Below are 26,564 nucleotides of genomic sequence, written 5' to 3' on the forward strand. Positions count from 1 at the left end.
GTTTCCTCCCACATTACAAACACAGGTTCACTGGCTTCAGTAAAAATAGTAAACTATCCCTAGTGTGTACGATTGTGCTCGTGTATGGGGTCAGCGCTGGTCGGTGCAGACTAGATGGGCTGAAGGCCTGTTTCGGCGCGGTATTTTTAAACTAAACCAAGGGTAATGTCCCCTAATGCTTGATAATTCCAAAGAGTAGAGGGTATAGCCTCAAGATGAGAGAGGCAAACTTTTAAGGAAATGTGCGGGGCAAGTTTTATTTTACACAGAGTGTGGAGGTGCCTGGAATGCACTGCTGAGGGGAAAGAGGCAGAGAGGAAAGTGGGATTTAAGAGGCTTTTTGATAGGCACATGTTAGGCGCCTAATATAATGGCTTGTTTCAGACTTTAAAGCAGAAGAGGAGTTTGAACCAAAAGAGGAGGAATGGAACAGAAACTAATAGATCACAGAAAGCATTGACTGCACAATGGGTAGATGTCAAATGGTTGGTTCATAGCATTTAATAAATTGCTCTACAAAGTGGAAAATATCCAAGGAATATAAAGTAATAGGATGTAAGAAAGATATAAAAAGTTCATGTCTTTTTTTTCATAATGTTCTGGAGAAAAGGTCTAGTAATTTGGTTTCGTGAAACTTTGGAAGAATCATCTAATCCTATTCCGCGCAGAAGATCTGAGCATTTTACTGTGATCACCGGGTATTTCAGTTTCATTTTGTATCTTAACAGAAGAAGTTGCACCTGGCGTTGCTACTCCTGATGAGTTGGAGTCTGAACCAAAAGGTAATGAACTGCTCAGTCCATTGGCTGCTGGTGAAGATCTGTCCTCAAAGTATTTCCTCTTCTCTGGTTCGAGTTGAATCAGAGTGAGAACCTTTGCACCTGTATTTGAACAAAATAAGTTATGAACCATCGATATATACTGAAAACCTTTCTTGTAACACTGTCCAAATGTATCATTTATTTCAAGCCAGGTGCGTTTAATTCAAAGTTCAGTTCCAGAGTTTATCATGGGCTGTGTGTTTGCAACAATGTATTGTTGTGACACAGATTGCAAGTATGTGGGGTCCCTGCACGCAAGTTTTTACCGAACCGTCCCGTGCATTACTTGAGAGAATTATACAATCAAATAACTAAATAAAGATAAACAAGCAAATAATGAGCCGCTCCGGTTTCTATGTTTTCTATGTTGTATAGTTATAGTCATAGTCATAGTGCCATACAACATGGAAACAGGCTCTTCAGCTCAACTTGCCCACACCGCCCAACATGTGCCATCAACCTGCCTGCATTTGCCCCATATCCCTCTCAGTCCATCCTAACCATGTTCCAAAGACAGACACAAAAATCTAGAGTAATTCAGCGGGTCAGGCAGCATCTCTGGAGAAAAGGGATAGGTGAAGTTTTCGGTTGAGACCCTTCTTCAGACTATCCATGTCGCTGTCAAAATGTTTCTTAAATTTTGCGATAGTACCTGCCTCATCTGCTATAACATTCAAAACAGATGTAAGTGGATACATTACAGATAGGATAGGAAGGGGTTTGAGGACTATGGGCCAAATGCAGGCAAGTGGAACTATTCCAGTATGCCAACTTGGAATTCAGTCCTCCCATAAATAAACTACACCTTTCTAGCATACCAAATTAAAGGTGCTGTATATGAATGTATATGAATGCGCGCAGTATAAGAAATAAAGCGGATGAGCTTGTGGCACAGTTAGAAATTGGTGGGTATGATGTTGGGGGAATGACAGAGATGCGGCTGCAAGAGGATCGGAGCTGGGAGCTGAATCTTTAAGGTTATACATCCTTTCAAAAAGACAGACAGAGGGGATGGGGTAGCACTGTTGGTAAGGAATCAAATTCAGTCCATAGCGAGGGGTGACATAGGATCAGAGGATGTAGAGTCATTGTGGACAGAGCTGAGAAATTATAAGGGTAAAAAGACCCTCATGGGAGTTATTTACAGGACCCCAAACAGTAGCCAGGATATAGGATACAAGTTAGATCAGGAGATACAATTGACATGTAAGAAAGGCAATGCTACGGTGGTCATGGCAGATTTCAATATGCAGGTAGACTGGGAAAATCAGGTTGGTACTGGACAACAAGAAAGGGAATTTGTAGAGTGCTTCCGAGATGGTTTCTTAGAGCAGCTTGTAGTGGAGCTCTCCAGGGAAAAGGCAATTCTGGATTTAGTATAATGAACCGGATTTAATAAAGGAACTCAAGGTAAAGGAACCACAAGGAGGTAGCGACCACAACATGATACGTTTTAACCTGCAATTCGAGAGGGAGAAGGTGAAATCGGATATGCCGGTATTTCAGCTGAACAAAGGGGACTACAGAGGCATGAGGGAGGAGCTGGCCAAAGTTGTCTGGAAAGGGACCCAAGCAGGGATGACGGTGGAACAGCAATGGCAGGAATTTCTGGGGAAATTTCAGTAGATGCAGACCTTTTCATTTCAAAGAGGAAGAAAGATTCTCGGGAGAGAAAGAGGCGACCGTGGCTGACAAGAAAAGTCAAGGACTAAAAAAGAAGACATATAACATTGCAAAGATTAGTGGGAAACCAGAGGATTGGGAAGCTTTTAATGAACAACAGAAGGCAGCTATAAAGGCAATACGGGGTCAAATGATTGAATACGATGGTAAGCTAGCTAATAATATAAAAGGGGACAGCAAGATTTTCTTCACTTATGATGTTGGCCTGCTGGAAAATAATGCAGGAGAACTGATAATGGGGATAAAGAAAGAGCAGAGGAGTAACTTTTTTGCATCAAACCTCACAGTGGAAGACACCAGCAACGGGCCTGAAATTCAAGAGAGTCAGGGGGTGGAAGTTAGTGGAGTGGCTGTTACTAATGAGAAGATGCTTGGGAAACTGAAAGGACTGAAGATGGATAAGTCACCTGGACCAGATAGCCTGCACCCTGGAGTTCTGAAAGAGGTGACTTTAGAGATTGTGGAGGGATTGATAGTGATATTTCAAGAATCACTGGAGTCAGGAGTTGTTCCAGATGATGAGAAAATTGCCAATATTACCATGCTGCACAAGAAGGGAGCAAAGCAGAATAGTGGTAACTATAGGCCGGTTAGTCTGGCTTTGGTGGTTGGTGAGATTTTAGAGTCCATTATAAAGGATGAGATTACAGAGTACTTAGAAGTTCAAGACAAATTAGGCCAAAGTCAGCATGGCTTTGTGAAGGGGAGGTCTTACCTGACACATTTGCTGGAATTCTTTGAAGAAGTAAATAGCAGGACAGACAAAGGAGAGTCAGTAGAAGTTGTATACCCAGATTTTCAGAAAGCCTTTGATAAGGTGCCACATGGGAGGTATCACAAAATGCTGGAGTAACAGCAGGTCAGGCAGCATCTCTGGAGAGAAGGAATGGGTGACATTTCAGGTCGAGACCCTTCTTCACACAGATGTCAGAGGGGGGGGGCGGGACAAAGAAAGGATATAGGTGGAGACAGGAAGACAGTGGGAGAACTGGGAAGGGGGAGGGGAAGAGAGGGACAGAGGAAATATCTAAAGTTAGAGAAGTCAATGTTCATACCGCTGGGCTGTAAGCTGCCCAAGCGAAATATGTGGTGCTGTTCCTCCAATTTACGGTGGGCCTCACTACGACACTGGAGGAGGCCCATGACAGAAAGGTCAGACTGAGATTAGGAGGGGGAGTTTAGCCACCAGGAGATCAGGTTGGTTAAGGCGGACTGAACGAAGGTGTTGAGCTAAACAATCGCCAAGCCTGTGTTTGGTCTCGCCGATGTAGAGAAGTTGACATCTGGAACAGTGGATACAATAGATGAGGTTGGAGGAGGTGCAGGTGTACCTCTGCCTCACCTGGAAAGACTGCATGGGTCCTTGGATGGAGTCATGGGGGGAGGTAAAGGGACAGGTGTTGCATCTCCTGCGGTCGCAGGGGAAAGTGCCCGGGGATGGGGTGGTTTGGGTGGGAAGGGACGAGTGGACCAGGAAGTTACGGAAGTAACAGTTTCTGCGGAACACCGAAAGGGGAGGAGATGGGAAGATGTGGCCATTAGTGGGATCCTGTTTGAGGTGACGGAAATGTTGGAGGTTAATTTGTTGGATACGCTGGCTGATGGGGTGGAAGGTGAGGACAAGGGGGATTCTGTCCTTGTTACGAATGGGGGGAAGGGGAGCAAGAGTGGAGCTGCGGGATATAGAGGAGGCCCTAGTGAGATCCTCATCTATAATGGAAGACGGGAAGCGCTGTCTGAAGAAGGGTCTCGACCCGAAATGTCACCCATTCCTTCTCTCCAGAGCAACACCTGTCCCTTTATCTCCCCCCTTGACTCCATCCAAGGACCCAAACAGTCTTTCCAGGTGAGGCAGAGGTTCACCTGCACCTCCTCCAACCTCATCTATTGTATCCGGTGTTCCAGATGTCAACTTTTCTACATCGGCGAGACCAAACGCAGGCTCAGCGATCGTTTCGCTCAACACCTTCGCTCAGTCCGCCTTAACCAACCTGATCTCCCGGTGGCTGAGCACTTCAACTCCCCCTCCCACTCCCCTCCTCCAGTGTCATAGTGAGGCCCACCGCAAATTGGAGGAACAGCACCTCATATTTCAATTGGACAGCTTAGAGCCCAGCGGTATGAACATTGACTTCTCTAACTTTAGATAGTTCCTCTGTCCCTATCTTCCCCTCCCCCTTCCCAGTTCTCCCACGGTCTTCCTGTCTCCACCTATATCCTTTTTGTCCCACCCCCCCGACATCAGTCTGAAGAAGGGTCCCGACCCGAAACGTCACCCATTCCTTCTCTCCAGAGATGCTGCCTGACCTGCCGAGTTACTCCAGCATTTTGTGATACCTTCGATTTGTACCGGCATCTGCCGTTATTTTCCTACACAAAGTGCCACATGGGAGGCTGCTAAGGAAGACGAGAGCCCATGGTATCAAAGGGAAGATAGTGGCATGGATATCAGGTTGGTTGGATGGCAGAAGGCAAAGGGGGGGTTTTTTGGTTGTCTTCCAGTCATCATCATCGGCAGTCACTCGAAGCGAGTACGACTGTCCTCTCCGGAGGACGCCTGTGCCTGACTTTGTTTAACGTGGGGAGACTGGTTAACAGACAGCCACTACATGATCCTTGACGGATCTGGGTCAGGATCCAGTGGCATGGAGTCCAAGACGACCTCGAAGGGCCGAATGGCCTATTCCTGCACCTATTTTCTATGTTTCTATGTTTCTATGGATCCTTTTCTGCTGCAGCCTTCATCTGCCTTCCCAGCCGTTTGGTCACTCCACTAAAGTCAGCCATCATCCTCCACCTGTTCCAACATTGAGGTCTTGGTTGGATTGCTCATTGCCAGGGACCTCCCCCTCGACCTTACCGCCATGGGTGACCCTACCAGGAGCATAGCTCCAGACGGCATCGCTCTCAGGATCTCGGGACCAAACAAGCTTCTCCACAACAACAAGGTGACAATCCACAGAGAACCATCTGCCAGTGACTAGTGGAGTTCTGCAGGGCTCAGTGCTGTGGCCATTGCTCTTCATGTTTTATATTAATGATTTGGATGAGGGGATTGAAGGCTTTGTGGCCAAGTTTGCGGATGATACGAAAATAGGTGGTGGTAGGTATTGCAGAGAAAGCAGGGACTCTGCAGAAGGACATGGATAGGTTGGGAGAGTGGGTAGAGAAGTGGCAGATGGCATAGAGTGCAGCAAAGTGTGGAGTCATAGGCGCAAAGGGACTTGGGAGTGCTGGTGCAGGATTCCCAAAACGTTAATCTGAAAGTCAAATCAGTAGTAAAGAAAGCAAACGCTAGCATTTATTTCAAGTGGGCTTAAATACAAAAACAGGGATGTAATGCTGAGGCTCTATAAGGTGCTGGTCAGGCCGCATTTGGAATACTGTGAGCAATTTTGGGCACAATATATGAGGAAGGATGTGCTGGCTCTGGAGAGGGTCCAGAGGAGGTTTACAAGAATGATCCCAGGAATGAGTAGGTTAACATATGATGAGGGTTTGACAGCACCGGGGCTGAACTCGCTGGACTTTAGAAAAATGAGAGGGACCTCATTGAAATGTATTGAATAGTGAAAGGCGTGGATAGAGTGGATGTGGAGAGGATGTTTCCAGTAGCGGGAGAGTCTAGGTTTGGAGGTTATAGCCTCAGAATCAAAGGACATTCTTTTAGGAAGGAGATGAGGAGGAGGAATTTCTTTAGTCAGAGGGTGGTGAATCTGTGGAATTATTTGCAACAGAAGGCTGTGGAGGCCGTCAGTTGATATATTTAAGGCAGAGGTGGATAGATTCATGATTAGTACAGGTGTCAGAGGTTATGGGGAGAAGGCAGGAGAATGGGGTTAGGATCAGCCAGGATTGAATGGCGGAGTAGACTTGATGGGCCGAATGGCCTAACTCTACCCCCATCACATGATCTTATGATCTATACTAAAGCTACTGTCATTTGGGGCAAAAGTTATTTTTAAGAAAGGGAGGGAATGAAAAAGACCACATTGACTTACCATTTAACTTTTTGCATTTGGTCAATGGTATCTGGAAGAGGAATATTGAACGTTTCTGGCAGAAACAAGACCACAATTGCTGAGAACACCATCAACACCCCCATCACAATAAACGGCAGGTTCGCTTGATAAATACCTGTGAAAAGGAAGCATACATTTATCTACGTGAAAAATCAACAAATTAATATAAAAAGCCAAAGTATTTCATACAACAGAGATCAATGTGAAATCAAATGCACTTCACAAAATGTATATTCAAGTCATTTCCAAGAGAGACACAAAATGCTGGAATAACTCAGTGGGATAGGCAGCATCTCTGGATAGAATGAATGGGTGGCGTTTCAGGTCGAGGACATTCTTCACACTGAGAGTCAGGGGAGAGGGAGACAGAGGTAAGGAAGGTTAAGATGTGAAAATGAGACATCAAAAGAGAAGTAAATCAAGGAACATGTAGAATAGATCATTGTTACCTCGGAGAAGGTGAGATAAAATGTAATCTGGGGACAGTCAGACTGGTCGGAGAACTGTGAAGGTAGAGGGATGGAGAGAGAGGGAAAGCAAAGGTTACTTGAAATTAGAGAAGTTGATAATCATACCGTACACAAGTCATTTCCAATATCAGGTATGGGTTATTTTCATTGTTCCTGATCTGGTTACTGTGATATGTCTTCTTGGTGAGGAGATGGGAAACATTTTTTGAGTTTGAGTTTAGTTTACTGTCACATGTATCGAGGTACAGTGAAAAGCTTTTGTTGTGTGTGAACCAATCATCAGAAAGACAATACACGATTAAGACAACAGATGACTGAGACAATAAATGATGGAGACAATACTTGAGACTGTCTGACGCAGGGGGGGGAAAGATTAGTGAGGGCTAATAACTAGTAAATAGGGATGTGGATTGTGCTAATGTGGTGACAGGGAACTGCAGACAAAGCCTAAAAGTAGAGACATGGAATGCAGCAGTGACGACACCCAAGTTTCCAGAACTTCATTGATGATATTATAGCGGGCACCCATCGTTGTAACAGAAAATTGGATCTACTGTCAACTAAGTTAGACTTGTGGATAATCATTTCATTCTGTAATCAAGACCTAATTTGTTAACTCATTAAATCTTCATTTCTAGCTGAGGGGAAGGTGAAAAGAGGCATACAATCAATAATTATTCACAAAATGGTGGAGTAACTCAGCAGGTCAGGCAGCATCTCGGGAGAGAAGGAATGGGTGACGTTTCGGGTCGAGACCCTTCTTCAGACTGATGTCAGGGGGGCGGGACAAAGGAAGGATATAGGTGGAGACAGGAAGATAGAGGGAGATCTGGGAAGGAGGAGGAGAAGAGAGGGACAGAGGAACTATCTAAAGTTGGAGAAGTCGATGTTCATACCACTGAGCTGCAAGCTGCCCAGGCGAAATATGAGATGCTGTTCCTCCAATTTCCGGTGGGCCTCACTATGGCACTGGAGGAGGCCCATGACAGAAAGGTCAGTCTGGGAATGGGAGGGGGAGTTGAAGTGCTCGGCCACCGGGAGATCAGTTTGGTCAATGCGGACCGAGCGCAGGTGTTGAGCGAAGTGATCGACGAGCCTGCGCTTGGTTTCGCCGATGTAAATGAGTTGACATCTAGAGCAGCGGATGTAATAGATGACATTGGAGGAGGTGCAGGTGAACCTTTGTCTCATCTGGAAAGACTGTTTGGGTCCTTGGATGGAGTTGAGGGGGGAGGTAAAGGGACAGGTGTTGCATCTCCTGCGGTTGCAGGGGAAAGTGCCCGGGGATGGGGTGGTTTGGGTAGGAAGGGACGAGTGGACCAGGGAGTTACGGAGGGAACGGTCTCTGCGGAACGCAGAGAGGGGAGGGGATGGGAAGATATGGCCAGTGGTGGGGTCTCGTTGTAGGTGACGGAAATGTTGGCGGATGATTTGTTGGATCCGCTGGCTGGTGGGGTGGAAGGTGAGAACGAGGGGGATTCTGTCCTTGTTGCGAGTGGGGGGAGGGGGAGCAAGAGCGGAGCTTCGGGATGTAGAAGAGACCCTAGTGAGAGCCTCATCTATAATGGAAGAGGGGAAGCCCCATTTCCTGAAGAATGAGGACATCTCTGACGCCCTAGTGTGAAACACCTTATCCCGGGCGCAGATGCGGCGTAGACGGAGGAATTGGGAGTAGGGGATAGACTTTTTGCAGGGGACCGGGTGGGAAGAAGTGTAGTCCAGATAGCTGTGCGAGTCAGTGGGTTTATAGTAAATGTCCGTCACTAGTCTGTCTCCTGTGATGGAGATGGTGAGGTCCATAAACGGGAGGGAGATGTCGGAGATAGTCCAGGTATATTTAAGGGCAGGATGGAAATTGGAAGTGAAGTGTATGAAGTCAGTGAGTTCTGCATGGGTACAAGAGGTAGCACCAATTCAGTCGTCGATGTAGCGGAGGTAGAGTTCGGGGATGGGGCCAGTGTACGCCCGGAACAGGGATTGTTCGATGTACCCGACAAAGAGGCAGGCGTAGCTAGGGCCCATGCGAGTGCCCATAGCTACGCCTTTGGTTTGGAGGAAGTGGGAGGAGTCAAAGGAGACTCCTTTGACTATTTAGCAACATACAATCAATAAAATTAATCAGGACAGTGGAACTAGCCAGGGAACAAGGATGGGGGAGGGACGGAGAGAGAGGGCAAGCAAGGCATACGTGAAGTTAGAGAAATCAGCTTTCTTTCTACCTGTGACCTATGTTGGAATAGTGTCAAAAATCCTTATATTCAACAAGAATAGGGTGGCACGGTGGTGTAGCGATAGAGTTGCTGCCTCACAGCGCCAGAGACCCAGGTTAGATCCTGATTACGGATGCTACCTGTGTAGAGTTTACACGTTCTCGCCGTGACCTGCGTGGGTTCTCTCGGAGATCTTTGAATTGCTCCCACACACCAAAGACATAAAGGTTAATTGGCTTAGGTAAAATTATAAATTCTCCCTGGTGTGTATAGGATAGTGTTAGTGTATGGGGAGCGCTGGTCAGTGCGGACTCAATGGGCTGAAGGGCCTGTTTCCGTGCTGTATCTCTATATTAAAAAAACTAAAAATCAAGAGGTGTCATTGTTGCCTTACCAAGTAAAACAATGTAAGGAGAAATAATGCTGCCAATTCTGGAAGCCATTGAACTCACTCCAAGACCTGTGTTTCTAATTGGGGTTGGATACACTTCGGAGGTGTAGACAAATATCATGGCAAAAACACATGAGCTTCCCAGTTTTCCAAATAACACCAGCACTGTAGGAAGTATTGAATGATCTAGAAAAAGCAGGAAGAGCTGTATTAATGCTGTGTGGATCTGTCACAACCGTAACACATTGGACCAGTGGTGGCGCAGCAATGGCAGCCTCGCCGACATTCTGTCTGTATCGTTTTTTAAAATTTTGTTATTTTAAGTGTGTTTCAAAAGTACGTGTTAATGTTCTTTGGTTTGTTTTATGTGGGGGGTGGGGGAGGGGGTCAGGGGAAACTATTTTTCAATCTCTTACCTTGCCGGAGCTGCGATTGTTTTCCGGATCGTATCTCCGGTCGCTCTGCGACCTAACATCGTGGAGCTAGAACCCTTGCTCGGGACTGACTTTGAGCCCCACCGCGGGATCGTGGCCTTACCATCAGAGCCTGCGATCCCTTGCCTGGGATCGACGATCCAACTGTGACCTGCGGACTTCAACATCGTGGAGCTCGCAGTCTCAAGTAGAGACCGATGCCGGGAAGCTCCAAAAGCCGCACGACGTTCGACCTGCCCCAACCCAGGGTCTGATCGCCCGGGGCGGGAGAGCTGAGATTCCCCCCGATGCGGGAGCTTGATCACCTCGACGAGGAAGGCCCGACCGCTGGCTACGGGATCCATGATCGTCCCGTCAATGGAAGGCTCAAGGCCACTGACCGCGGGAGAACAAAGAAGGGAAGAGATTGAACTTTTTTTTCCGCCTTCCATCACAGTGAAGAATGCAGAGGAGTCACTGTGGTTGATGTTCATGTTAAAATGTATTTTGTGTGTTCTGTTTCTTTTCACTGACATGATTGTATGGCAAATAAAATTCCTAGTATGTTGCAAGACATACTTGGCTAATAAAGTATGATGATTATGATTATGATGATAGCTTAGTTTTCCCCAGTTCAGTTCAGTTTAGATTAGTTTATTGTTACTCGATGCAGTGAAAAGCTTTTATTGCGTGCTAGCCAGTCAGCGGAAAGACAAATACATGATTACAATCGAGCCATATATAGTGTATTGATACATAAGGGAATAACATAGAGGAGTTTAGGGAGATTATAGTTAATGTAATAAATGGTGATGTTGGAGTAGAGTACAATAATGTTAATGCACGGGGTGATCGCTGGTCGGCACGGGCTCGGTGGGCCGTAGGACTCGTTTCCACGCTGTATCTCTAATGTAAAGTGCAGTCTGAAGTCTAAAGGCTTGTTCACGATTGTCACACTTGGATCACTGTAGAAGCAGTGTAAAACTTACTTGATGGTATGAGGTTCATGAGGAGCAGAACACCCCCACTTAGAACAAGAATGCATGAATGGCTGAGCCTGCGTGGACATTTCCGGAGGAGAAACCACGCTATGATATTCGCCGGAATCTCAGTGGCACCAAAGAGGAAACAATTTAGATAGTCGCTGCCATGGAGATTGGGGACGTTCAGAGAAAGAACATAGTATTCCATTGCTATAATCATCCTGTCAAATAAAAGGCAAAATACTTATTGTAAAACACTTTTGCTTTTAATGTTCTCCCAGCCATTTTTTGTTGTCTTGTAGTCTCATTGTCTGTAACTCATTTTCACCTAGCCCACAGCCAACAATGTTTCCTTTATCATTGTTACTTTTTTGCATATAAATGGTTCGATATCTCTCTGCATAACCATCTATATCTATCGTTTCCTCTTCCCCTGGCTCTCAGTCTGAAGAACGGTCTCGACCCGAAACTTCACCTACTCCCTCTCTCCAGCGATGCTGTCTGACCCACTGAGTTATACCTCTCTATACCTCTCATAATTTTATATACTTCCATCAAGTCTCCCCTTAACCTCCAACGTTCCAGACGAAACAATTCAAGTCTATCCAACCTCTCCCTCCAGCTGAATCCAGGCAGCATTCTGGTAAACCTCCTCTGCACCCTTTCCAAAGCCTCCACGTTTCCTGTAATGGGGCGACCAGAACTGTACGCAATACTCCAAATGCGGCCCAACCAAAGTCCTATAGAGCTGTATCATGACTTCCTGTCTCTTACACTCAAAGTCCCTCACAATGAAGGCAAGCATACCATCTGCCATCTTTACCACCCTGTCCACGTGCTGCCATCTTCACTGAGCTATGAACTTGGACTCCGGGATCCCTCTGTACATTCATGTTGTTCGGGTCTTGTAATGAACTATATTTTTGCCTTACCTTCAACCTTACAAAATGCAACACCTTGCAGTCTCTCTGGCTAAACTCCAACTACCATTTCTCTTCCAATTTCTGCAGTTGATCTGTATCCATTATATCTTCTGACATCCTTCCTCACTGTCTGCAACTTCTCCAATTTTGGTGTAATTGGTAAAATTACTCACCAACCCATCTACATTTATGTCCTGGTTATTTATATACATCACAAACAAACATTCCCGCACAGATTATGGTTTGTAGGTTAATTGGCCTCTCGTAAGTGGGGAGTGGTTGAGAAAATGGATAATATAGAACTAGTCTGAACGTCAGCATGGATTTGGTGGGCAGAAGGGCCTGTTTCCATGCTGTATTTCTAAAATAAACGAAGTCCTTGTCGACAAACGATCACCCGTACACTAATTCTGTTATACCAGCTTTGCATCCTACATATTAGGGACTATTTACAATTTTACAGAAGCCAATTAACCTACAAACAAAGGCAGCATTTCTATCACTGCTCTACTGTGCCGTTAAAAGTACATAATCCTCACAGATATTTTTAACAAACACGTCTGAATATTCTTCTTGAATCTCATACTTACCACACGAGTATGTTAATGACTGTGATGACTAGGATATTGCGAGATTTTATCAATTGAGTAACTGGAACAGATTTGTGTTTAGTTTGTATATGTTCAAGCTGGAAGAAAAACAGAAGGTTCAACATTGCATCGGCTCAATGGAAAGTGTCAGTATTATTATCCACATCTCCTGATTCATATTGGGCATGGGATGCTCCAGAAAATGATTATTCACGGTTTGTTCTGTGAGCTTGTGAATGAATGAATAAATGAATGAATAAATGAGTGAATGAATGAATAAATGAGTGAATGAATGAGTGAATGAATGATACTTTATTGTCACATGTGACAAGTCACAGTGATATTCTTTGTTTTACACACCCAAGGTATGCAAATAGACGCCACATGAAGGGCGGCGACAAAGTTACAAACTATCCCACGCCAGGTCCTCCTTTGTACAGCTTGTATACAGAGGATTGAGCAATGCTGCACAAACATTGCAAAGATGCCTTAAAAACTTTAGCACCTCCTCCTAAATCTCAATATCATTCCTCTTCCCCCAAACTGCTACCAAATGCCGCCTACTGGAATTTGAATTTCAAGCCAATGAAATTTGTGGCTTTATAAAAATATAGAAACATACAAACATAGAAAATAGGTGCAGAAGGAGACCATTTGGCCCTTCGAGCCAGCACCGCCATTCATTGTGATCATGGCTGATCATCTACAATCAGTAACCTGTGCCTGCCTTCTCCCCATATCCCTTGATTCCACCAGCCCCTAGAGCTCCATCTAACTCTCTTTTAAATTCATCCAGTGAATTGGCCTCCACTGCTTTCTGTGGTAAGAATTCCACAATTTCACACCCCCCTGGGTGAAAAAAATCTTCTGACCTCAGTTTTAAATGGTCTCCCCTTTATTCTTAGACTGTGTTCCCTGATTCTGGACGCCCCCAACATTGGGAACATTTATCCTGCATCTAGCTTCTCCAGTCCTTTTCATATCATATCATATCATATATATACAGCCGGAAACAGGCCTTTTCGGCCCACCAAGTCCGTGCCGCCCAGCGATCCCCGCACATCAACACTATCCTACACCCACTAGGGACAATTTTTACATTTACCCAGCCAATTAACCTACATACCTTTTATGATTTTATAGGTCTCTATAAGATCCCCTCTCATCCTTCTAAACTCTAGTGAATATAAGCCTTTCCAATCTTTCCTCATACGACAGTCCCTTCATCCCAGGGATTAACCTCGTGAACCTACACTGCACTGCCTCAATAGCAAAGACGTCCTTCCTCAAATTAGGAGACCAAAACTACACACAATACTCCATATGGTCTCACCATGGCCCCATACAACTACAGAAGGACTTCTTTGCTTCTGTACGCAAATCCTCTCGTTATGAAGGCCAACATGCCATTAGCTTTCTTCACTGCCTGCTGTACCTGCACACTTACTTTCAGTGACTGGTGCACAAGGACACGAAGGTCTCGTTGCACTTCCCCTTTACCTAATCTGACACCATTGAGATAATAATCTGCCTCCTTATTTTTGCCACCAAAGAGGATAACCTCACATTGATCTATATTACACTGCATTTGCCATGCATCTGCCCACTCACTCAACCTGTCCAAGTCATCCTGGAACCTCCTAACATCCTCTTCGCAGTTCACACTACCACCCAGCTTTGGGTCGTCTGCAAACTTGCTAGTGTTACTTCTAATTCCATCATCCAAATCATTAATATATATGGTAAATAGTTGCGGCCCCAGCACCGAGCCTTGCGGCACTCCACTCGCCACTGCCTGCCATTCTGAAAAGGACCCATTTAGAAACATAGAAACATAGAAAATAGGTGCAGGAGTAGGCCATTCGGCCCTTCGAGCTGCACCGCCATTCAATATGATCATGGCTGATCATCCAGCTCAGTATCCCGTACCTGCCTTCTCTCCATAACCCCCTGATCCCTTTAGCCACAAGGGCCACATCTAACTCCCTCTTAAATATAGCCAATGAACTGGCCTCAACTACCTTCTGTGGCAGAGAATTGCACAGACTCACCACTCTCTGTGTGAAGAAATGTTTTCTCATCTCGGTCCTAAAAGACTTCCCCCTTATCCTTAAGCTGTGACCCCTAGTTCTGGACTTCCCCAACATCGGGAACAATCTTCCCGCATCTAGCCTCTCCAACCCCTTAAGAATTTTATATGTTTCTATAAGATCCCACCTTAGTCTTCTAAATTCCAGCGAGTATAAGCCTAGTCTATCCAGTTTATTCCTACTCTTTGCTTCTTGTCTGCCAACCAATTTTCTGTCCATGTCAATACCCTACCTCCCAATACCATGTGCTTAATATTCTCCCATATTTAAATTCAAACTAGACTGTGGACCCGTTGGGCCCAACCCTCTCCTGCTTTGGTGCAGCACCCTCTCCCTTCCCCTCCACCCACACTCCAAAGATGTAAAGGTATGTAGGTTAATTGTCATCTTTAATTTGTAGGAAGGTGCTAGTGTGATTGCTGGTCAGTGCTGTCTCGGTGGGCCAAAGGGCCTGCTTCCGCACAGTATTTCGAAAGTCTAAAGTCTAACACAAAAGCTCTATATTTTTCCTTTCTCAATATGACAAGCAATAGAGCTGTTTTCCCACTATTAAATGTTTATAAGATAAAGCCCATGGGAAAATGGCAAGGATCGGAGAGAGAATTAGTGAAACAATCTTGCTGATGATCTGAGAGTGATCCTATGTAATGTATATCTATAATGCTGAGAACTACATTCTGCATTCTGTATCTTTGCTCCACCTATTGTGCTTGAGTTTGGTTTGGTTGTGTTTATGCACAGCATTATCTGACTTGATTGGATAGCAGGTAAAACAAAGCATTTCACTGCACATCCATACACGTGACAATAATAAACCTGAACCTGTCTTATAATGGAACGAAGCAAATGTGATCTTATCTCCAAATTACTGCTGATAAAAAATCAAAAATAATTTTATCCAGTGAGAAGTTACGACACACAGGTCATGTTGACCTCCTTTATTTTCGTTTAGTGTAGAGACACAGCGTGGCAAACAAGCTTTTCGGCCCAACAAGTCTGTGCTGACCAGTCTGCCCCACACACAACGCTATCCGACACAAGGGATCATTTACAATTTTACCAAGCCAATCAATCTACAAACCTGTATGTCTTTGGAGTGTGGGAGGAAACCAGAGCTCCCGGAGAAAACCCACGCAGAGGACGGTGAGAACGTACAATCACAGTACAGACAGCACCCTTAGTCAGGATCACACCCGGGTCTCTGGTGCTGGAAGGCAGCAACTCTACCGCTGCGTAATCGTGCCGCCCTATTTGTGCAATTGTTATAGTGCAGATACATATTTGTCAGGATATTCATGCCTAATTTTTTTGCAGTGAAGTCTTGTCGAAAGTGTATGTCCATTCATTTTTGGGTGGTCAGGTTTACATTATTAATTTTTTAATGATCGAGTAGCTTGGTGAAGATTTATCCTCCGTGGATAACAAAAAGCAATGGGAGAGGGACTGGCTTGCCAGACCAAACAATATTAAGGAGTTGTCTAGGGAGGAACAGCAGATGCTGGTTTATACCAAAGAGACACAAAACACTGGAGTAACTCAGCAGGTCAGACAGCATGTCTGTAGAAAAGGAACATGGGACGTTTTGGGTCAGAACCCTTCTTCAGACTGAAAGGTAGAGAAGGCTCAATATGAAGGAGTAATCACCTTCTGAATAGAATAGATATGAAAATAACTGAACTCTGTATTAAAGAGCAGAACAACCGCACAACAATGAAATAAATGGTCTTGCCCCAATACCTCAACGTCAGTGAAAAGTACTGCTGGTGGAGTGATGCCATTTTTCTTTGCCATGAATCGAATTATTGATTCAGCTTCCTTTACCCTTCCCTTGGACAGTAGCCAGCGTGGAGATTCAGGAATAAACCTAGAATTAAACAAGGTATTCTGTAACAGGATTATTGAAGCATCAAAGGACTTGCGAAATTACCACCACTATATTCTTAACAATAAGAGTGGCACAGTGGTGCAACTGGTAGAGCTGCTGCCTCACAGTGCCAGAGACCCGGGTATGGTCCTGACCTCGGGTGCTGTCTGCGTGGAGATTGCATGAATCCTGGATGTTTTAGGAGTGTGGGAAGTAACTGGAAAACCCAGAGAAAACCCACGCGGTCACGGGGAGAAATTACAAACTCCGTACAGACAGCTCTCATAGTCAGGATCGAATCCAGGTCTCTGGCTCTGATGCTAGACCACTCTACTGTCTAGCAACTCTACTGCTACACCACTGTGCCGCCCTGATGGGACATATCCCAGGTTATTGAAAGAGGAGATTGCAGGAGCCTTGACAACGATCTTTGCATCTTCTGTAGCCGCAGGCGAGGTCCCGGAACGCAGGAGAGTAGCTAATGTCGCCTCACAGCACCAAAGCACCATCTCTGACACCTCTCTCCCCTATCTTGATTTCTCCATCTCCAACACAGTGGACAGACAATTGACTGGCAGGTAATAGGTTGAAATGTGTAGGAAGGAACTGTAGATGCTGGTTTACACCAGAGATGGACACATAATGCTGGAGTAACTCAGCAGGATAGACAGCGTCTCCAGGGAGAAGGAATGAGCAACTTTTCGGGCCAAGACGTTTCTTCACACTGATACAGTTGAGGGGGGGGGGGGGGGGGGTTGATGGGCAAATGGTGGACATATTTTGGTTATCTTGGTCTGAATGAATCCCAGTGACACCAGCATTGTAAGGTCATTACCTACTGATTAAATGGGTTGAAGGTTGAAGGGTCGACATACCACCACAAAGGAATGTACAGCAAACTGATCAGGCTCAGGGTCAATATCAACATTCTCCATCCTCTCATGAAATAGGCAACAATAGGCAGCATCATGTAACCCACGGAATGAAAAAAGCCAATTCCAAGTGTGGAGAATGTAACCCGAATGGGTTTCTGTAGAAGTTCAGATCCTGCAAGAAGAGTAGAACAAGGTTCAGTGATTCGTGAGTTCATTTTCTTTCACTGTCACTCTAGAACTTTTATATTCAACCAAGTGTTCCTTGGTTTGTTTTATGTGGGGGGGAGGGGGGGTTGGGGGAAATTTTCTTTCAATCTCTTACCTCGATGGAGATGTGATTTCTTTCCCTATCGTATCTCCGTCCGCACTGCGGCCTAACATCGTGGAGTTGGTGGCCTTTCCTGTAGACCGACCCGGCGCTCCAAGCCACGGGATTCTGCGGGACTTTAACATCGCGGAGCTTGCGATCCCTTTGCAGGGGTTGAAGCTCTAACCGCGGGATCTGTGGACTGGGGAGCTCCATGCCACGGAGAGAGTTTCAACTGCCCCGACGCGAGAGTTTCGATCATCGGCTGCGGGGGCTTTGATCGCCCCGACTGCGGATGGTTTGACTGCCCCGACCACGGGAGAACAAAGAGGAAGAGGATGGATCTTTATTGTGGAATGTGGAATCCACAGGGATGGATGTTTATGTTAACTTTTATGTGGCTGTGTGTCTTGTTGCTTTTCACTTAGTATGGCTGTATGGTAACTCAAATTTCACTGTACCTTAATTGGTACATGTGACAATAAACTGACCTTGAAACCTTGGACTAAAAATAACCAACATTAAATTATCTGCTTACCATAAACCAAGCCATGTGAAGCTTGAAGAATTTCACCCTAATGAGGCCACTTATCGAACAGCACCGAGATGTAATAGGAAGCAGCACATAATAGGGACCAAAGTTAAATTTTTAATCGTGTGTCAGGGCTTTTGAATGTCTGTGACAACATTTAGCCTCTTTGATAACGGTTCAATGGTACGTTGTTTATCACGTGTACCAAATTACAGTGGAATTCATTTTCTCCACGGCCCAAAGGAGGGCAATCAAAGAACTTGCCAATGCCGCTGAACGGAGCAGTCACTGGCTGTGGCTGAAAAGAAGAGATGCTGTCTGGGCTGCCACGTGACATCTTGCCTCTAGATGCTAACCATAAGAGACACACCCAAGTCTGATCACCCTGCGGTGGGCCTACCTCAACTACGGGTGTCTTGTGATAAAAGGCTGAAACACCCAGTGACGTTGAGGTACACAACTGATGTGTCTGAATGGTAGCAACACCACCTAGTGGTCATCTCCAAGAACAACACCATGCAAGTCAATTTTAGTGCAAAACTTTGTGTAACAGCCAGTCCTACTAATCAATCAATTTGCCATACATAATGGGGTAGCCCGGTGGCGCAGCGTTAGAGTTGCTGCCTTACAGCGCTTGCAACGTCGAAGATGCGGATTCGATCCCGACTACGGGTGCTGTCTGTACGGAGTTTGTACGTTCACCCCGTGACCGCGTGGGTTTTCTCTGAGATCTGATCGCAATCACAACTGAATAACTAAATGTAGAAAAAGGGCTAAGAAATGGCATGAATGAAACTTCCATGAATGAAACTTACCAAGCACAAACGCAGTCACATAGTTTGAAATCTCACCAACGCCCCTGCAGAAATTAATCAGGCAGAATATTTCCCAGGTGGGTGACAATATGATAAGAAGATTGAATAAAATCTGTAACCCCATAGTTCCAAACAAAACAATCTTCCTCCCAAACCTGGAAAACAGAATGAAACTTTCAATTATATACAGGGGGGGGGGGACAGCACCCTCTCCTCCCCCACTCCCCCTCCACTCTGCCCCCACCTCCTCGCCCCTCTCCCCCTCCCTCCCCCAGCCCCTCCCCCTTCCTCCCCCCTCCCTCCCCCCTTCCCTCCCTCCCTCCCCACCTCCAGGGTTGCCTCTCCGACATTGGTGCAGCACCCTCTCCCCCACTCCCTCCTCCCCCTCTCCCCTCCCCCACTCCCTCCACCCCCTCCCTCCCATCCTCCATCCTCTCCCTCCCCCCTCCCTCTGCCTCCCTCACTCTTCCTCCACCCCTCCCTCCCCCTCCTCTGCCTCCCTCCCCCTCACCACCTCCCTCCCCCCTTCCCGGGAGCAATCAGTGGGGGGGCGGCGAGCCCTGCCCAGTCCGGTGCGCGGATGTTCAGTGGTAGATGGCGGTGGCTCTCCCACTGTTGCTGAGCCGCTGGACTCTGGGCGGCGTGGGGAAGGCACTGAGCCGGCTGGGGAGAGGAGGGGGGACGGGAAGCCGAAGACAGGACCGGCGGCAGGCCTAGGCCTCTGCCTCCACCAACACCCGGCCTCACCGCCGCTGCTGCCGCCTTTCCCCTTGGCCCACCTCAGGCTTGTGGTTACCTGACACGTCTAGGCCCAGGCCCAGGTTCCGGCTGCTTTCCCCGGCACCAGGCCTGGCTCTCCTGTCCCCACGAGACAGGCGTCCAAGCCCTGCTCAACGGGCCCCAACTGCGCAGGCGCGGACGCATTGTTCTGTGCACGAGCGGATGAGACAGCCATCTTACTTAAGTACCAGATCAATGGAGCCCCAACTGCACTTTTTTTTAACTTCAAAATGTGAATAACTTAACAAATATAACACTTATTTCAATGAAACTTCTTCTATCGGACCATGGGACGATTGTGAGTAAGGTGCACCTAAAATTGTCACGCTATCGTGTACTAGAAACATAGAAAATAGGTGCAGGTGGAGGCCATTCCGCCCTTTGAGCCAGCACCGCCATTCATTGTGATCATGGTTGTTCATCCACAATCAGTAACCCGTGCCTGCCTTCTCCCCATATCCATTGGTTCCACTAGCCCCTAGAGCTCTATCTAACCAAAACTCTGTTTTGGCTGTGGTTCAGAAACAAGCGAACAAACATGTTTTAATATATAGATGGGCCAAACACAGGCAGGTGGGATTAGTGAAGATGGGATGTGTTGGTCGGAGTGGGCAAGTTGGATGCAAGGGCCTGTTTCCATGCTGTATGACTATGACTCTCTGACTCGATGACACCAAAGCATCTAACTGCTACGAGCCTATGTCTTGCCTTGGGGTACAAAAGTGATGGAGAAGATTTATGATGAATATATCTCTCCCTGTGAATAAAAAGGAGAAAGCTCACCTGTCTGATATTACCCCAGAACCACCAGAACCTATCAGCACTCCGAAGAAGTACAGTGATGTAGTAAATGGTCCTTTCCAATTATCGTCACACACCAAGTCCCACTGAAATACAAAAAGAAATCCAATTATCCAAATATATGCATAAAATGCTGGAGCAACTCAGCGGAACAGGCAGCATATCTGGAGAGAAGGAATGGGTGATGTTTCAGGTCGAGACCCTTCCTCAGACTGCTAAAATCTGTCTGATGAAGGGTCTTCACCCGAATCATCACCCATGCTGAGTTACTCCAGCATTTTGTTTCTATCTTCAATTTAAACCTGCATCTGCAGTTCTTTGACATATTCAAATATATGCTCTTATTATAGTCAAGTCAAGTCAAGTCAAGTTTATTTGTCACATACACATAAATGTGCAGTGAAATGAAAGATTACCCACAGTCCAATAATAAGAGCAATAAAAATAAGCAATAACACACACAATCAAACAAAAAGAAACATCCATCACAGTGAGTCTCCTCCAGTCACCTCCTCACTGTGATGGAAGGCCAGAATGTCTTTTTTCTTCCCCTGCTGTCTTCTCCCGCGGTCAGGCTGTTGTAGTTACCAAGTTCCAAGCAGCGCCGGACGGTGAAAGGTCCGCAGCGGGCCGACCCAAGCCCCGCGATCCGGGGCGGGCGAAGATGCCGCCGCTGTCGCTGCCGCTGCACGTCGGGGCGGTTGGGGCTCCCGACGTTGAAGCCCCCGCCGGGCAGGGAAAATCCCGCAGCCTATTTCAGGCCGCACCGGACGGTGAAAAGTCCGTGGCGGGCTGACCCGAGCAATATTTGACTGCTTAAACAATTCTTTTTACAATCTTTACCATGGATATCTTTCTCTTTACGTAGAGTCATGGAGTCACAGAGTGATACAGTGTGGAAACAGGCCCTTTGGCCCAACTTGTCCACACCAGCCAACATTTCCCAGGTACTCTAGTCCCACCTGCCAGCATTTGGTCCATATCCCCCCAAACATAGATGCACAAAAGTTGGGATAGTCCCTGCCTCAACTACCTCTTCTGAAAGCTTGTTCCATACATCCACCACCCTTTGTGTGAAAAAGGTACCCCTCAGATTCCTATTAAATCTTTTCCCCTTCACCTTAAACCTATGTCCTCTGATCCTCGATTCACCTTCACTGGGCAAGAGACTCTGTGCATCTACCCGATCTATTCCTCTCACGGCCTCACCAACGTCTTATGGAACTGCAACATGACCTCACACCGTCTATTCTCAATACCCTGGCTGATGAAGACCTATGTGCCAAATAGCTTTTTAACCACCCAAACTACCTGCAACTCCACTTTCAGGGAGCTATGCACCTGCACTCCTAGATCCCTCTGCTCTACAACACTCCCCAGAGCCCTACAATTCACTGTGTAGGTCCTGCCCATGTTAGACTTCCCAAAATGCAACACCTCACATTTTTCTGCATTAAATTCCATCAACCATTCCTCAGCCCACTTGGCCAATTGATCAAGATCCTGCTGCAATTTTCAAAACCATCTTCAGTATCTTGTATCATCAGCAAACTTGCTAATTTTGTCATGTATGTACTCATCCAAATCATTGATACAGATGACAAACAGTAACAGACCCAGCACCAAACCCTGAGGCACACCACTAGTCACAGTCCTCCAGTCCGAGAAGCAAACTTCCACCATCACCCTTTGCTTCCTTCCACAAAGCCAATTTTCTATCTATTCAGCTATCTCTCCTTGGATCCCATGCAATCTAACCTTCCAGAGCAGCCTACCATGAGGAACGTTGTTGAATGCTTTACTCCATGTATACATCTGCAGCTCTGCCCTTATTATCAGGAAATTATGTTGCGTAAACTGTTGGGACAGAAGGAAGATAAATCCCGAGGGCCTGATGGTCTGCATCCCAGAGTATTCAAGGAGGTGGCCCTAGAAATCGTGGATACATTGGTAGTGTAAGAAAATAACTGCAGATGCTGGTACAAATTGAAGGTATTTATTTCACAAAATGCTGGAGTAACTCAGCAGGTCAGGCAGCATCTCAGGAGAGAAGGAATGGGTGACGTTTCAGGTGGAGACACTTCGTCAGTCTGAGGAATGGTCTCGACACAAAACGTCACCCATTCCTTCTCTCATGTGATGCTGCCTGACCTGCTGAGTTACTCCAGCATTTTGTGAAATAAATACCTTCGGTGGATACATTGGTGATCATTTTCCAATGTGCTATAGACTTGATCAGTTCCTCTGGACTGGAGGGTAGCTAATATAACCCCATTTTTTAAGAAAGGAGGGAGAGAGAAAACGGGGAATTATAGACCAATTAGCCTGACATCAGTAGTGGGGAAAATGCTCGAGTCGATTATTAAAGATGTCGTCTGCAGAGCGCAGAGGATCATTGGGACAGCTGCCAGCCCTGGAGGACATCTAATTTACAAGACACGCTGCCACAGGAAAGCCACCAGCATCTAAAGACTCCACACACCCACATCACCATCTGTTTGAACTACTTCCATCTGGCAGACGTTACAAATTAGAGCCCATGGTATTGGGGGTAGGGTATTGACATGGATTGAGAACTGGTTGGCAGACAGGAAGCAAAGAGTAAAAATTAACGGGTCCTTTTCAGGATGGCAGAGATTAGTAAGTGCCGCTAGGCTCAGTGCTGGGACCCTAGTTATTTACAAAATATATTAATGATTTAGACAAAGGAATTAAATGTAACATCTCCATGTTTGCGGATGACACAAAACTGAATGGCAGTGTGAGCTGCGAGGAGCATGCCATGAGGCTGCAGGGTGATTGGGATAGGTTGGGTGAGTGGGCAGGTGCATGGCAAATGCAATATAATGTGGATAAATGTTAGGTTATCCACTTTGGTGGCAAGAACAAGAAGGGCAGATAATTATCTGAATGGTGTCAGATTAGAAAAAGGGGAGGTTCAACAAGATCTGGGTGCCCTTGTACATCAGTCATTGAAAGTAAACATGCAGGTACAGATGCAGGAAAAATGTTCCCCCATGTTAGGGGAATTCAGAAGCAGGGGACACAGTTTAAGAAAAAGGGGTAGGCCATTTAATACTGAGATGAGGAAAAACGTTTTCACCCGGAGATTTATGAATCTGTGGAATTCTCTGCCACAGAAGGCAGTGGTGGCCAATTCACTGGATGTGTTAAAGCTCTTAGGGCTAACAGAATCAAGGGATATGGGGAAAAAGCAGGAACAGGGTACTGATCTTGGATGATCATCCATGAGCATGTTGAATGGCGGTGCTTGCTCGATGGGCTGGATAGCCCACTCCTGCACCTACTTTCTATGTTTCTTTGTTTCTATGCTTCTATTGATGTTTTTGGTTACATCTTCAAAACAATTGTGCGACCTCCCACCTACAAAACTATGCTGACTATCCCTAACCAGCCCTTGTTTGTCTAAATGCCTGTAAGTATAACCCACAGAATACCCTCTAGTAACTTTCCAACTGCAGATGTTAAGCTCCATCAGGAAGATGGAACGACATCTCCAACGGGAAGACCTCAGGGCTTTCCATTTCTTCCCAGATCGATGGCCACCAGTTCCCCAGAACTAACACACTCCTCCATCTACAGAGTCTAACCTCGCCCTCAACAACATTTCTGTTGATTCCTCTCGCTTTCTTTAAATCGAAGTGAAACCATGGTTATCCATATCGGCCCCGGCTCTGCCTGCCTTCTCCTTGGTTATGATGAATGCTCTTTGTTCCAATCGTACCCGGGTAACGGTTCACCACCGATTTTCCGGCACCCTTGATTCGAGAGCCTTACCGTGCCGGACCTACAGAGATCACAGCTTCAGGGGGCCAAGATACCGGCCCGCAAAGTCGGCCGCGGAAGTCGGCAATGGGAATGGATCTGCCGGCCCCTGCCGGCCCGGAGTTCCAGAGCCCCGGCCGCACGGGGCAGAATCGACCCGCCGATCGGCCGCGGAAATCCGATGAGGATGAGATCAGCTGCCTCACCCGGCCTGGGCGCCACGTTTTTGAGGAGACTTCTGGGGGGCTGGGGGGGGGGGGGGGGTTGTTAGATATTTTTCGGATTACAGGGGGAGCTGGACCACCAGTTACCGGAAAATCGGAGTTGGATTTGTGTTATATCCCAGAAAGACACAAAAAGCGCGAGTAACTCAGCGGATCTGGGAGCATCGCTGGAGAAAAGGAACAGGTGACATTTCAGGTAGAAACACTTCTTCAGACACATATTCCTACACGTGCATTATTCCCCAACTCATTTCCTCTGGATTCCTAGTAAGAGGCAGGTTGGGAAGAAGTGTAGTCAAGGTAGATGTGGCTGGTAGTGGATCCGCAGCAGAAGTGCATTAGGTTTGTCTCCTGAATCCATAATAATAATAATAATAATAATAATAATAATATTCATTTATTGTCATTGCAACGAGTACAACGAAATTAAAAAATAGCCAATCCTGACGGTGCGTACAAACATATATGCAATAAATGCAAAAACAAATAAATACATAAATACAATTAAATACAATTATATTAAGTACAAGATTTTTTAACGGTGTTGCCTAGTGCAAAGGTAGTGTTCAGTTCTCGTATGGCCCTGGGGTAAAAACTGTTCTTAAGTCTGTTTGTTCATGATGTTCATTTTATCGACATCACCTTCAATGTCCCCCCTGCCCTCGAATACCATATGTCCACCACGTCTCTCCTTTTTTCATCTGTCTCCATCTCAGGAGACAGACTATCCAAGCACTTCTGCTGCACATCCACAGCCACCCACATCTACCTTTTATCGACACTTTTATACTTTTTAGATTTAGAGATACAGCGCAGAAACAGGCCCTTCGGCCCACCGGGTCCGCGCCGCCCAGCGATCACGCACATTAACACTATCCTACACCGCTGCGCACTTCTTCCCAACCTGCCCCTTACTAGGAATCCAGAGGTTCGTCCATCTCTGCTGCATCTGCCCCTGAGATGGGACTTGACATTCCAAGACATCTGAGGTCCCCTTCCTTCAGGAAAAGTGGTTCCCCTTCCCCCCCTCGCCCACCTACCCGGCAGGTGTGGAAGGAGCCCTTACCTGTGTCTCCTCCATTTCCTGCAATTCAGCCCCCGACCCTTCCCTCCCCAGACCAAACGGGGATGGTGTTCCTCTGGTCATGTCCATAAGTGATAGGAGCAGAATTAGGCCATTCGGCCCATCAAGTCACTCCCCATTCAATTATGGCTGATCTATCTTTCTCTCTTAAACCCATTCTCCTGCCTTCTCCCCATAAACCCTGACGTCCGAACTAATCACAATCTGTTCATTTGACCTCACCAGTCTCCGCACCTGAGTTACTCCAGCACTTTGTGCTCTCCATTCTTGTCCCACTCCTTCCCCTCACCTCCTTCTGCCAGCTCTCTCCCCACAAGGTCCCCACACCAAACGTCGCCTGTCCATTCCCGTCCCCAGATGCTGCCTGGCCTGCTGAGATCCTCCAGAATAGAAAGTACAGGAGTAACTCAGTAAACAAAGTGCACACAAAGTGCTGGAGTAACTCAGGGGGTCAGGCAGCTTCCACGGAGAACACGGACAGGGGACGTTTCAGGTTGGAAGTCTGAAACAAACCTCGGAGACGATGGTGGAGGTGTACTGGTCCTGACTGTACTCCCATCCATCCAAACACGGCTCCTCTTCGATCCCGGACACGTTGAGGAGATCTGGGTCTGGAAACACCTCCGAGAGGTTCCTGATCACATCCAAGCGGTAGCGACTGCATTGTCTGTACTGGTCTTGTGTTCCTGGCACCAGTGGGATGGTTCTGTTCATCCAGGCTTGGCTGAGGTTGAGATTCCCGGGAATCAAGCAGCGATGCTCTGGGGTATCCCCGAAAAAGGTGATGCTTAATGGGGCAAACCCGTTGGGAATAATGCTGACAGTCAAGAGCAGGAAGATGAGTTTCTGAGCCGGTCCCCATTCCCCCAGGAAGGCTGTTATTTCGTCGTAATCCCGCAT

At 46.6% G+C, this 26,564-nt stretch overlaps 1 protein-coding gene across 1 annotated transcript; it reads right to left on the reverse strand.

Moving 5' to 3' along the window:
* LOC144599809 (organic cation/carnitine transporter 2-like) lies at positions 1-26,564 on the reverse strand. The gene is made up of 10 exons (XM_078411055.1): positions 26,178-26,564; positions 20,553-20,656; positions 18,990-19,144; positions 17,336-17,507; positions 16,334-16,460; positions 12,507-12,604; positions 11,000-11,214; positions 9,601-9,783; positions 6,506-6,641; positions 1-881 (listed from the first exon to the last, which is right to left on the reverse strand). The coding sequence occupies exons 1-10, from the start codon at positions 26,562-26,564 to the stop codon at positions 827-829; spliced, it is 1,632 nt and encodes a 543-aa protein (XP_078267181.1). The 3' UTR covers positions 1-826.

The sequence above is a fragment of the Rhinoraja longicauda genome, chromosome 14, assembly GCF_053455715.1.
Source record: "Rhinoraja longicauda isolate Sanriku21f chromosome 14, sRhiLon1.1, whole genome shotgun sequence".
Classification (NCBI taxonomy): Eukaryota; Metazoa; Chordata; class Chondrichthyes; order Rajiformes; family Arhynchobatidae; genus Rhinoraja; species Rhinoraja longicauda.